The sequence below is a fragment of the Monodelphis domestica genome, chromosome 2 (assembly GCF_027887165.1).
Source record: "Monodelphis domestica isolate mMonDom1 chromosome 2, mMonDom1.pri, whole genome shotgun sequence".
NCBI classification, from domain to species: Eukaryota; Metazoa; Chordata; class Mammalia; order Didelphimorphia; family Didelphidae; genus Monodelphis; species Monodelphis domestica.
In genome coordinates, this window is record NC_077228.1 from 505029820 (window position 1) to 505043703 (window position 13884).

The 13884-nt window shown below is 47.2% G+C and overlaps 1 protein-coding gene across 22 annotated transcripts in view; it reads right to left on the minus strand.

Annotated features, from left to right (window-relative positions):
- Positions 1-3520: 3520 nt before the first annotated feature.
- NF1 (neurofibromin 1) overlaps positions 3521-13884 on the minus strand; it is a 281583-nt gene continuing 271219 nt past the window's right edge. For all 22 annotated transcript variants that reach the window (XM_056819485.1, XM_056819484.1, XM_056819475.1 and 19 more), the window contains one exon: positions 3521-7258. In XM_056819485.1, coding sequence (XP_056675463.1) covers positions 7116-7258 — 143 coding nt within the window. In that variant the 3' untranslated portion in view covers positions 3521-7115. The remainder of the gene's footprint in view (positions 7259-13884) is intronic.

Below are 13884 nucleotides of genomic sequence, written 5' to 3' on the forward strand. Positions count from 1 at the left end.
ATTTGGTTATTTATGTTGTTGAGAAGGAAGCATCATGGATAGAGTGCTGGAGGCAGGATAGACTAGCTTCCAAACCCAGCAGTTAAGAGAATAAAAAAGTATTTGCCCTTAGGATAAGGAGGTCCCAGGATGCTGTCCATACACTAGGGTGGTGATGGCAAACCTATGGCACAGAGGCCAAAGATGGCATGTTCTCACCCTCCCTCCCCTAGAATTCATTACTAGAAAGGTAGAGGGATTCAGATGGAGCTGTTACCTTCCCCCTCTCCCACTGTTTCTGGTGACATTTTTTTACATCATCCTTCCCTCTACCAAGTAGCCCAATGGGAGCATTTTCTCTCTCCCCTGTGTGGGGTAAAGGGTGGAGGGTACAGGACTCTAGAAGGTTCACCATCACTGCACTAGGGGGCAAACTTGAGTTAAGAAATCTCCATCACTCCATATACATTCTTCTACTCTGAGAAATTCCTGTTGGCTGCTTCTTGGGGAACTAGAACAACTCATATGAGCACTGCTCTTGTTTCTTTTAGCTTTCTTGGTTTAGATCAACTCTTCTCCTCATGTAGCTCAGAAATTACAGGTCTGGATACATTTATCCTTAAAAGTCATAAGCTTGCAAGAAGGCAAAATAAAAGAGATAGAAGAAAATAAAACTGACAAAAAAAAATTTTAAAGAACTATCATTGGTGAACCTTGAGTTCGAGTGCCTAGAGGGCAAATTCAAGCTGACCTTGAGCCCGATTACCTGAGCGTTGAGGGAGAAAGTGTTTGCTTTAGGCTGCTGGACAGAGGACTGGGGCACGCAAAAAATGTCCTGGGACACTGGGAACAAGCAGCTCCCTAATGCCAACTGTGCCATGTCTTTGCCAACGCTGATTTAGATTGTTTCAGTTGAGTTTTCCTTTTCCCAGGGGCAACTAGGCTATGTGGTAAGGTTCATAGAGTGCCCCACCTCTGCCTTCTCTTGACGGGTATTTTATCTTGATGAAGCTGACTCTTCCAAAAAGTTGTGTTACCCTTACCACCACCTCTCCTAGTTATTGCCTGAAAGGAAATGATCTTTTTCTCTCTAAGCAATAGTTGATGGGATAGTTGGAAATCCTATGGATTAAGGCATTACTTGAATTTCAAATCCAGCCTCAGACACTTCCTAGCTGTGTGACCCTGGGCAAGTCACTTTACTGTTTGACTCCATTTCCTCATCTGTAAAATGAGCTGGAGAAGGACATGGCCAACTATTCTAGTATCTTTGCCAAGAAAATTTCAAATGGAGTCACAGAGAGTTTGACAGGACTGAACAATAATTTTTCAGAGTTCAGAAAAGGGTTGTAAATGATTATAGCACAACTCCCACCTGCCATCATACTTCAATTTTATTTATTGAACTATTAACACTTTAAGAAGGCCATTCAAATGCTGCCTTAAACCACAGGACTTTCAGCTATCCCACTAGCTATTGCCTAGAGAGAGACCATTTCCCTCCAGGTAATACCTGGGGCAGGAGGTGGTGGGGTTTTGTGGGGGGTTTTAACACAGCTTTTTGGAAAACTGATTGATCAAGGTAGTACATCCCTGTCAAGAGAAGGGAAAGGATTTTTTCTTTTTTAAACCTGTAATTACCTTTCCTCATAGAATCAATACTATGGGTTGGTTCTGAGGCAGAAGAGCAAGCAATGAAGGCTTGGGCAATGGGGGTTAAAGAAGTGTCTGAGGTCCAATTTGAACCCAGGACCTCCTGTCTCCAGACCAGGCTTGCTCGTGGGGCCACAAAAAACAGACTCTTAGATTTAAAAAGTTTACTGGTCCAATTCTTGTGTAGGTACTGAGCTGCTTCCTTTGGGATAGGCTTCTCTCTTGAAAATGGGAATTTCTCCAATGAGGAGCTTTTGAAGAAAAACACCCAACTTGTCTTTGGGGTCCTAAACATGACCCAAAGGCTTGCTTGCCATGAGCTTGGAGGATTTCCTCCTTTTCAACCATCTGACGGTGCTGCTCTGTAACAAGGGCACTGGGTACTAAGGATGGGGAAATGATAGAACGCCGAGCCTTTCCCCACCCTGCAATCCCCAAAGAACTTGAGGTGATGCAGTGGACAGAGTGCTCGGTCCAGGGTCAGGAAGATCGAATTCAAATCTGGTCACAAGCACTCACCAGGTGCATATCCCTGCGCAAATCCCTTCTATCTGCCTCAGTTTCCATAACTGCAGCATGGGGATACCATCGTTTCCCTGCTGGGGTTGTGATGATCAGGAGGGCTTCTGTCAGCACAGGGCCTGGCAGAGAGCCAGTGCTAAATCAAGGTTAGCTTTCATGATTACATATTTGTTTAAAAAGACAAAGCTCGTGGCGTGGCCCAGGTCCTAACCCCTGGCAGCCGTTCTCTAAACACTTATTCCCTTCTCTGCCAACAGGAGACAGAAGGGCTGAGTTAAGCCTTGGGGTTCACCCCTAGTGGGGGGCTGGAGAAGAGAGTCTGAGAATTGGGAAGGGAATCTGGCCCGGGCATCCCCGGAACAAAAGCTCCAAGAGGGTGTTGTGGGCGGTCAAGGCCAAGGAAGGAGGGGGGAAAAGACAAAACTCAGCCATATTTCCTTAGTGATAACGAGAGGGGACGGCTGTGAGGCTCAATGGATGAAGAGTCGGGCCTGAAGACCAGGTTCAAATGTGCATGACCCTGGACGAGTCCCTTACTGCTCTTCTGCCTTGGAGCCGAAACATAGTATTGATTCTAGGACAGAAAATAAGGACTTCACCTGAATGTGCATTTTGCATTTACTTAATTGTCAACATATTTGTTTCTCCTAGTAGAATGGAAACTCCTCGAGGGCAGGCTTTTTGGTGACAGGCAGGCAGGGACACACAGGAATGGAGGTCTGGGGAGGCTGGCAGGGCACGGCCTGGGTCACATGCTGGGCAGTGGGGAAGGGCCAGGTCAGGATTGATTTCTTATCGTTGACCCAATTTAGAACAATAATTGATTTCTGTTGCATTATTGAAGGTTCTCTCTGGAAGGAAATTCCTTTACAAAGCTGGATTCCATGGGGCTCAATACCCGGAATTTGGGCAGCACCATGAAGGCCAAACCAGTGGGAGCAGGGCTGCCCTTGGGCAGGGGGACAGTCCGAGGGGGTTTCAGGATGTTGGGAGTAAAACATTTTATTTTCAGACCTAGAGAAACTCTGTAAACCTGATGGTTGAATCCCAGGAAACAAAACCAAACAAAAAAGGCAAGCCTAAAAAGTTCCCAGGGGCAGCTGGCTTAGGGATGGCGGGACCTGGATTCAAATGTGACCTCAGATACTTCCTAGCTGGGTGACCCTGGGCAAGTCACTTAACCCCAGTTTGTCTGGCCCTTTCTCCTCTTCTGTCTTGGAACCAATTATCGATTCTAAGACACAAAGTAAGGGTTAGGAAAAAAAAAACAAAAGAAAGAAGTTCCCTTAGTGTTCCTTCCCCAAGACAGACCAGGCATTTGTGAGCACTGAGGCACCTCCAGAAATGAACTCCCCACGGCTCCAAGCAGGTTGAATTTACATTTTACTTCAAAAAAGGGGTAAGTACATACATGAGGAAGAAAATGGGGGTTGAGAACAACAATTATCCAAAATGGTGATTTCTAGAATTTTGCCTCTAATCATCACCGTTGTTTCTGCTGCTGTATGACTCCCTTGCAGTTATTAACAGGATTGTAGAGAAGGAAACATTGTCAGAATTTAGGCCCCAATCGAGAAGAAGACGAAGTTATCATACAACCGTGTGATTTCAGAGAACACAGTATTTTCTTTTAAATGACATAACGTAATTGCAAATTGCAAGGAGTTAACAATACTAACACAAGAATAATCAAATTTGTGTGTTATCCATGTACAGCAACTAACTGCTTTACAAAAAAGCAAAATAATACAATATATTGTCACATGTATTTACAGTGTAGTAAATATACTTTTCTGTCAAATTTTACACAAAAACTATTTACAGGTGGATTATACTGCATTAAAAAAAATCTTGTGGCTGACACTAAGAGTGACTTTTTGGTGGTAAGTCTGTTGCATAACATTGAATAAGACATGCTTCATTACATCGGGGGTGGAGGGGGAAAGAGTTAAAAAAAAAACAACCTAGAAGAAAAAACAGAAAACCCCTAAAACCTACCAATCAGTTAGGAATAGAGCACTGGTGGTAATTCACAAAAGCTCAGTCCCTAAACCAAGTGAAATATTTCTCTTTTATGGAAAATAGGAGCATGCACATGAGAACTTTGAGAACCATCGGTTTAAGAGACAGATGATGTATGACTGAAATGACTGATTTACTCTTTTTTCCGCTCTTAAAAAAAGTCAGGAAAACCCCCCACAAATGATACATGACGGGTAACATGCTAACATTGAGATATTCAGATCCTAGCGTCTGGTACAAAAACGTAGCCCAAGTTGGAGAGGGAAGGTGATTGGTGTGAGGCAAAATTCTGGACCATTCGTGTTTGCTCAGTTCAAAAGCTAAAAAAGTGAAGGTTTGCCTAGAATGGTCATTTCCAACCTCCGTGGTTTGAATTTCCTAGGATATTCTAGTAGGTTAGGAAGGTTAGACCTTCTATGTTTCAAACTAGGGGCAAACAATTCCGATTTGTGCCACGCTGATCGTTATGTGAGGTAATCGATCCGAATGAATCCCATTAGGAGGCAAAGGGCTTGGTTTCTTTATGCCTAGGAAAATCTGCTCATGGAAAAGTTGAATGGACCAAAAGTCATTATTTTCAGTAGCAAAAATGACCTTAAGAAATTGTTCAGTTTTTTTTTCTATTTCAAAGGAAGTTGTTAACAAAGCAAACACCATAATTCCCATCACTGCATTCATCAAACAAAAAAGGATTAAAAAAATATGGAATCCAAATGACTGAAGGCTCACAATGACCGATATTCCAAAAGCCAAGAAATTAGACAAGTACTTAACCAGATTCACTGGAACTGAGGATGTGGTTTGAGAGAAGCAAGACTACAAAATGATGGCAATATTGGTCCTTGGCACAAGCTACTGCTCTATTCCTAAGGTCAGTTCTGTTCTTGTAGCATCCTCACGGGCTCAGGAGCACTGGGACCATTACAATTCGACTGCAGCATTTATAGAATCGAGATTTTTTTTTTTAAGTTTGGTTAATTGCACAAGTCTTCAACTTTTCCCAAGAAACCTACGTCAAGAAAATTATTAATACTAAGGTTTGTTTGTTTTTTAATTTTGGCAAACCATTTGCATATTAAGTTTGTGTTCATATTTTTTTTTCCAGGACTGTAAACAAATTTAAAAAATTAAGTTATTTCTGAATATAACAAAAGGCAATTTATTTACATTAACATATTACATTGTTACTGTGTGAATAAATGTGGATTATGTGTATATTATTAAAATCTGAACACTTAATTGTACCATTCTTTATTAATTTAGCTGTGGAATTTAGTTTACTGAAATCCACTAATGAAACAGTATTACAGGAAACCTTTACATCCTCTCCCTTCCCCTGCTACTAATTTTCTTCCAAGTCACTGATCATTTATTTCCCTCTAACTGAATGGAAAGCAGGGGCCCGGAAAGGGAATGTATCCTTTGCCCTCTGTGGTTTAACCCTAAGTATGCACGTCCAGACCCCCGCTGCCCAGCCGCCCTCCAGGTGGTCACTATCTGCACCACACCCAGACCTTTTAGCACAGCATAGCAGCATCTGCAAGTTTCCCTGTTGGTTACTTTACGGCAGGGTTGCTAGTCTTTTCACAGTGATTAAATACAATTTTATCTTATAAAACCCAAGTGTTTGACTATTAGGATTCTTTTTTGTTTTTTAAGGTCCAACAAATTCAGCAACACCTCTTACTGTGAAAATATTTGATAATGCAGCTACCAGGAATCTGTGTGCGACAAAATGAAAGAGCTAGCTAGCTACCTCAAAAAATTAAGTACCGTTTCACTGGACTCGAGGGAGCGAAACCCGTGGAGGCTTCGGTGCCCCTTGGCCAAAGCGGAGACCTAGAAAAACAACCCGTCTGGCCACGCTGGCTTCCTGGGTTCCCCGGTGACCCTGCCTGAAGTTATTCTGAGAGCAAAGGGAAGAAAGGAGAAGCACAACCCCCACACCGGGCGAGGAGCCGCCCGTGCACGTCCTACAGAAGCTGGGCTTCTAGTACAGCCACGACTGAGAAGAGAGACATTTGGAGGAAAAGATGGAAAAAGTCTGGACGAACGGGAGGGCACGCGGGTCTCCATCGTCCAAGCTGCCATTGTGGCCACGAGAAGAGATCCACCCTCACGCGTCACCCCTGAAATTATTGCTTAAAGCTCCGAGGGTTCATTTGTTGCCGACGTCCTTGGGAAAGGCGGGCTTCCCGCGAGAGTCCCTGAAGCGCTTTGCCTCGGCTGCCTCCCCAAAGGCCACAGCTACAAGGGAGAGGCGGAGGGGTTGCAGGAAGCGCCCTTCCATAGAACCTCCACCTTCAAGAGAGCATCCTGAACCCTGACCTCGGTGAGACCATCGAGGAGAAAAGCGAGGCAGAGCGAGTCCCCCCCTTCACGTCCGGCCTGTCTTCTGGAGTTCTCTGGAAACACGACTCGGACCCCCCAGACCCTCCCCAGGTGGGGGCAGGGGGGACAAAACAAAAGGAAAAGAAAAGAAAAGGCAGCATTGAGCTCAGCGACTGCTTCAGAAATTGATCATCTGGCCACAAGGATGATGGGATGGAGATGAGATAAGTGCAGCATCGTGGCAGAGGCGGGGGCCGAGGAGCCCCATGGCTGGGGGGGTGGATGACGTGTCCATGGGGGTGGGGGTGGCAGCTGATGGTCAGTCTGTGGGTGCCGTGGCAGGTGATGGTCAGTATTGGAGGGTGGCAGCTAATGGTCAGTCTGCATGGGCTGTGGCGGATGATGGTCAGTCTGTGGGGGCCGTGGCGATGATGGTCAGTCTGCGGGGGCCTTGGCAGGTGATGGTCAGTCCGCAGAGGCCGTGGCGGGTGATGGTCAGTCTGCAGAGGCTGCAGTGGGCAAGGGTCTGGGGTGGCAGCGGATGGCAAGTCAGTCTGGGGCCTTGGCGGTGGCATCAGCTCTGCTTGTAAGAAGGGAAGGAGGCAGCTTCACACAATCTTCTTAATGCTGTGCCGTTTGAAGCTGCCGGCGCTCCTCTGCTTCTGCACTTGGCTGGCAGAGCCATGGCGAGTCCTCCCGCTGCTTGAGTGCCCGGTGGTTGGAGACAGCTCCACATTCTCCTTGTCGATGCCTGGAGGAAAACAAAGCGAACACAGGTTGAGGTGAGATCACCATTAGGCACAGACGTCGCCCTCCAGTACGTTGGGATTTTCTGATGGGCCGACAATGGAAAAGCAGCTAGAAAGAATGCAGGAAGGAGGCCGAGGTTCCATCCTTTTCCAGGAGAGGATGCTCTTACAGCCCCATTTTTATAGAATAAATCAGCTTTCATCTGGCCCTTGGCCACGCATCTCCATTCTGGAGCCCAGGACAAGAGAGTCTCACAGACCTACCAAGCTGGGAGCTCCCTCCAACTTGGGAACGAACATAATTGAATCAAACCCAGGCACAGAGATGTCTTTGTAACTGAAAGGGCCAACTCTGAGGGGGTAGGAGTGGGGTGAGGAAGAGGAGAGGAGGTGTGGAGAGGGAGAAGGCTTGCTACACTTTGGCTGAGAACAGGAAGCATTTAGTTTTTTTGGGAGGGGGATTTTATTTAATTAATATTTTTCCATGGGTACAAGATTCATGTTCTTTCCCTCCCCTCCCCACCCCATCTCATAGCTGATGGGCAATTCCACTGAGTTTTAAATATGTCATTGATCAAAAACTATTTCCATATTATTGATATTTACACTAGGGTGATCGTTTGGAATCTACATCCCTGATCATATCCCCATCGATCCATGTGATCAAGCAGTTGTTTTTCTTGTGTCTCCGCTCCCACAGTTCTTTCTCTGGATGTGGATAGCATTCTTTCTCATATGTCCCTCTGAATTATCCTGGATCATTGCATTGCTACTAACAGAGAAGTCCATTACGTTCAATTGTGCCACAGGGTATTGATCTCTGTGTACAATGTTCTCCTGGTTCTGCTCCTTTCCCTCTGCATCACTTCCTGGAGGTTGTTCCAGTTCACATGGAATTCCTCCAGTTCATTATTCCTTTGAACACAATAGTATTCCATCACCAACAGATACCACAATTTGTTCAGACATTCCCCGATTGAAGGGCATCCCCTCGTTTTCCAATTTTTTTGCCACCACTAAGAGGGCAGCTATGAATATTCTTGTACAAGTCTTTTTCCTTATCTCTTTGGGGTACAAACCCAGCAGTGCTTTGGCTGGATCAAAGGGCAGACAGTCTTTTAGCACCCTTTGGGCATAGAGAATAGGAAGTATTTAGAAGGTGGATAGAGAGCCAGGTCTGGAGTACCGAAGACTTGGATTCAAATCTGGCCTCAGGCCTTTCTAAGTGGTGTGACCTTGGGCAAGTCACTGAACCCTAACTGCCCAGCCCTTGCCCCGCTTTCATCTTCAAAGGGACTAGGACAGAAGGGAAGGGGATGCCAGCCTTCTGTATCCGTCCTCAGCCCTCTGCTCCCAGGGCCAGAAGAATGGGCCTCAGTGCTTATGCCTGGGGCTGCTCGCACTGGGGTGAGACAAGGTTCTGGGGCTCCTCCCCAAGTCTTTGTGGATGACAAGCTGGGCAGAATAGCGAGGGTAAAAATGATGAGAAAACCCTCCCTTTCTGGCTTTCCTGCAGAATCCGTGATTCTCCCTCTCCCTTCCTTATATGGGGAAACCCAAGGGAGCCTCTAGGCCTGAGAAAAGGCAGTGCATGGGTTTGTACCCCAAAGAGATAAGGAAAAAGACTTGTACAAGAATATTCATAGCTGCACTCTTTGTGGTGGCCAAAAATTGGAAAATGAGGGGATGCCCTTCAATTGGGGAATGGATGAACGAACACATTGTGGTACATGTTGGTGATGGAATACTATTGTGCTAAGGGAATAATGAACTGGCGGAATTCCATGAGAACTGGAATGACCTCCAGGAAGTGATGCAGAGCGAGAGGAGCAGAACCAGGAGAACATTGTACACAGAGACTGAGACACTGTGGTACAATCGAACGTAATGGACTTCTCCATTGGTGCCAATGCAATGTCCATGAACAACCTGCAGGGATCTAGGAGAAAAAAAAAACACTATCCACAAGCAGAGGACAAACTGTGGGAGTAAAAACACCGAGGAAAAGTAACTGCTTGACTGCAGGGGTGGAGGGGACATGACTGAGGAGAGACTCTAAATGAACACTCTAATGCAAATACCAACAACATGGAAATGGGTTCGAATCAAGAACACATGTGATACCCAGTGGAATCGCGCGTCGGCTATAGGAGAAGTAGTGGGGGGGGGGGAGGGGAGAGGAAAAGAAAATGATCTTTGTCTCCAATGAATAATGTTTGGAAATGACCAAATAAAATAATGTTTTTTAAAAAGTGGAAAAAAAAGAAAAGGCAGTGCAGACACGCTGCAGGCAGGCAAGGCTCCTGGCCACCTCTCCTTGGTTCCCCCCAACCCCCAGCTGCATCTTTGCTGCTCTGGGTCTCTCCCTCCCCATTTTCTGAACTAAGAAGGCCAAAGTCGGCTTTCCATCACGCCAAAATGTATGCTGGGAAAACCCCAAAGAGAACCAGCGAGGCTAAGCCAGGAAGCGCGGCATCCACAGAGAGCAGACCAGCCTGGAGCCTGGAAGGGCTGAGCAGAGTCTGTCCGCCCCTGCGATGTGCCTTGGCTAAGCCAATGATGAGGCTCTGGCGGGAAGATCTCCACCACAGGAGGCTAGTTGGTCCTATGGCCCCCGACACAGGACAGCTGTGTCACCCTTGGGTCAGCATCAGAGGCCACAACGTCCAAGCCTGCATAGAAGCTAAACACGTCCTGGGGAAGGATGGGGGCCCAGCTCTGAGCTTGGCAGTTCAGGGGATGGTGGGGGCTCGGGCCAGACTGGGGTCCTGAATCCCCCATTGGCAGTGGTAACGCAATCTAGCACATGGAACGATTCGTGAATAGTCAAACAAAAAACCCACTCAAACATAGGAATCTGCTTTTAGTACTTAATATACTTTAAAAAATACCCCTCACTTGTCTCAGCATCACCTCTAAAACAGAAGAGCAATCAGGGCAAGGCGATGGGGGTTAGGGGACTTGCCCAGGGTCATGCTGCTAGGAAGTGAGGCCAGACTTCAGCTGAGCTCTTCAGACGCTGCTTGTTCTAGCCACTGGGCTGCCTGGCAGTGCCCGTCCTATAACTGATGCTCCACATGGGTTCCAGGGCAGAAGAGTGTTCCTTCAGCTGGGAGGGAGGAAGAGCTCCCATTGGCTGCTAGGCCATGGGAGAAATGTCTGCAGGCATAGTGGAGAGGGGGAGGGGAGTGGCACGCTCAGGCATGCAGATTCACAGGTTCACCAACACAGGGCCAGGCTACTGGGGTGAATTACTTGCCCCAAGATACATAGTTAGGAAATGTCTGTGGCCAGCTTTGAACCCAGGATCTCCCCCCATTTCTAGGCCTAGCTCTTTATCCACTGACCCACCTTGCTTCCCTTCCCTCTTATACTAATCTTTCAAAAGGAAAGATTAAATCTATATTCTAATCAGCTGAGAAGTTTGAGTTAAACTAGTAGCGAAGCTTGTCTGAAACACCTGATGTGTGCCGGGGCCTGTGGAGAGACAAGGAGAGGCCAAACCAGGGTCCCAGCCTCCTTGGGAGAGGCCCACAGGCCAACACACTGCTATGAACATAGGAAATGAACAAGAGACAAGCCACATCACCCTGGAGGGAGAGGCCTGGTCCAGGGGGCTCCTGGGGGGCTAGAAAAGGCCTCTTGACAAGGTTAGACTGGAGCCAGGCCTTGAGGGAGGCCAGGGAGAGGAGGGAGGAGATTAAGAGCCAGAGCAGGGAGGGCTTTCAAGGAAAGCTAAACGTTGGATGGTGGAGGCAGAAGAGAATGGGGGTGGTGCTCTATAACCAATGAGCCTGGTCGGAGGGCAGCATGGAAGGGGAAGGGATGGGGACTGTCATCATCCAGGCCAGAGGCAAGGAGGGCCTAGCAGGGCTGTCACAAGACAAGAGATGTTGCAGAATGACCACAATGGCCAAAGACTGGCCATCGGCCAACAGGGGCTCAGGGGTGAGGGTGACCCCTGGGCTACAAGAAGCTTCAGTGACCAGGACTCTTCCTGGCAGGATCTTCAACAGTCAAAACAAAGACTGGGGGAGGAGATTGGGGGTAAATTTTTCGACCCAGATTTGCGGTCAGAGGGCCACAGAGGGGAGAGCCATCGTTCCACTCTTCCATTCAAGTGAAGGATGGGACGGACAGTAAGCTGGCTTTCCCCAGGATCTTCTAAGAAAATCCGCAAGAGAGCGCTCAGACCCTCGCGGAGGCATCCAAGCCTACCCAACCTGGTGTAATCATTAAGAAAAAAAACCCCAACAAAGACAAAAGTAATTTCAAGCTCAGGAATGCTACTTAGCACCTAGTCCCAAATGCTGCTGGTCCCTGGGAGGGGGAGTTCCTCAGAGATATGGATCAGGTTAACTGCAGATTAGCTCACTGCAGGGATAGCTGCTGGGAAAAATTGAGAGGCTGCTAATAAATGGGGGGGAACAAAACAGGGACAATTGTGGGCCCAGCTTGGGGGTGCTGTCCTGGGGTGGAGCATGCAGAGCCCCCCTGTCACTGTCCCCCTCCTCGGCTGCCTCAATAGTTTTCATTTCATCTTTCTTCCTCTGAAATGACACCAGATATGCGCCGGGGTTGGCAAACATCTTTTAAAGCTGCTCTGGGGAGGGTACAGAGCCTACCCCTGTCCTCCTTTATTAGGGTGAAATCCTTTGATTGATAAAAAATGTTAATTCTGACATTTGGCCAAGACTCTACAGGACTGGAGGGCAGGGAATCTGGGAAGCGAGGGGGCTGGGGAGGGGGAAGCTCAAAGCACTGGGGACCCCCCTCCCTGAGTCCCCCTCTACACAATAAGGGGATTGGCCTAGCTGGCCCCTGAGGCTCTCTCTAGCTCTCAATGGATGATCCTCATACTTTGATATAATAGTCAACCACTATCCGCAAAGCCTTTCAAGAAAGGAAAGCCAAAGTAGATTCTGGCTCTCGAGCATCTCTTCCTAGACCGGGAGGGAAGTGAAAAGGGGAGTGCGGGCTAAAGTGAATGCCTGGTGGTGGGGGAGGAGAGAGCTAGCCCAGCCTGCTCACCTTCTCTTTATCAGGAGGCTCTGGCCTGGCTTGGACTGTCTGCTGGCGCTGCCCTCTCCCTCCTTGTCACACCTCATGCCTGGCTGCTGCTGCCGCTCAGCATTTCTGCTCTGACTTGCCAAGCAGGGCTGGGAGCGGCAATGGACACCTTGTGCCCAGGACCAGTGCTGTTCAAACAGCACCCCGTGCAAATAGGATGAAAGGAAAGAGCCCCTGGAGGTGGGCACAGCCACATGAAAACTGCCGAGGGAGAGCCCAGCCCAGGGAAGGGCTTTTAGGGAGGAGATAAGATGAAATCCTAACAAACACAATCCAATCCAGTCAGTGCTCTTGGCTACAAGCTAAATGTAATCATTCAATATGGAATGATTTCCAAAAACACCAGTTAGCAAACAAAGGGTAGGACGCGAGGACACGTGGGCTTTTTACAATGAGATGCCTCGATATTTTGATCCAATGAGTGCAATTAAAACTAAACACCAAGGGCAAAATCACCAATCAGTCCATTGCTTGGCTGTAAGTAATTTTATTCTTTTAGAAAGAAACAATAAAAGGATTAGAGGGCCAAGATGAATTAATTCAATCATCATTCTGATTAAAAATCCTTAAAAGAATAAAATAATTTCTGAAATATCCCCCTCACGCCCACCAAGCAAAGCAGCTCAGGATTTTCTAAAGGGGGTAAAAGCCAGGTTCAGAGATGGGGTTTATGTGGGGGTTTCCTCAGATGCCTGAGGGTCCTGGGAACATCTACAGGAACAGCCCCACCTAGATGGCAGCCCTGGTTCTTTGGCACCACTAGCTGGCCAGCCGGATTTGTGTGACCTAAGCCAGCATTACACATAGGAGGAAACAGGAGAATGTGATTAAGAAACTTGCTTGAAGCTTGCCCCCACGGTGGTAGAGAGATTGAGAAGAGAGGGACTTCCCCCTCTGCAATCTGATACAGCAATACCAACAGTAAGCAAATAAGAGCTCTCAAAATGAAAACTCCAAATAACTGTTTTTATGTCTGTTAGTCTTCAGAAACTGTGACGTGCATCTTGCCTAGTTGCATGGTCTTGAAATGCTTACTATCCGGAGACCTGGGCCATAACATGCTCAGGTTCTCTGGCTGTTTCCAGCAAAATGCTGTCATTTTATTAGTAAAATAGGAGAGGAAATATCGAGACTAAGTCAAACCAAATATACAGAATTAAAACAAACTGTACGTTTCTAGAATCAAATTATAACTAAAACATGCAGGTTAAAAATGTATTCAGTATGAAAACTGTCAGGCCCTCTGATGAAATGCAAACATGTAAATCATGTGGAAAGACACTGATTTCTTTCTATGAGTCCTGGTTCTAATAGAATTAAGTCCAGGATCACAGCGTTTTTGAAGGACCCTCAGAGGCCACCTTATTTCAATCCAGACCTGCACAAAGTACCTTCTCTAACACGAGCAGACAAGCGAGCCTTCCAGGGGTGGGGAACCCATGAAGGCGCCTAGTTCACTTTTAGACAACCCTCATTATTAGGAACATTTCCCTTATGTCAAGGCCTAGATCTTCAGACAGAAGAAGCCTGACCCCCTCCCCCAGGTAATAACCCTCTG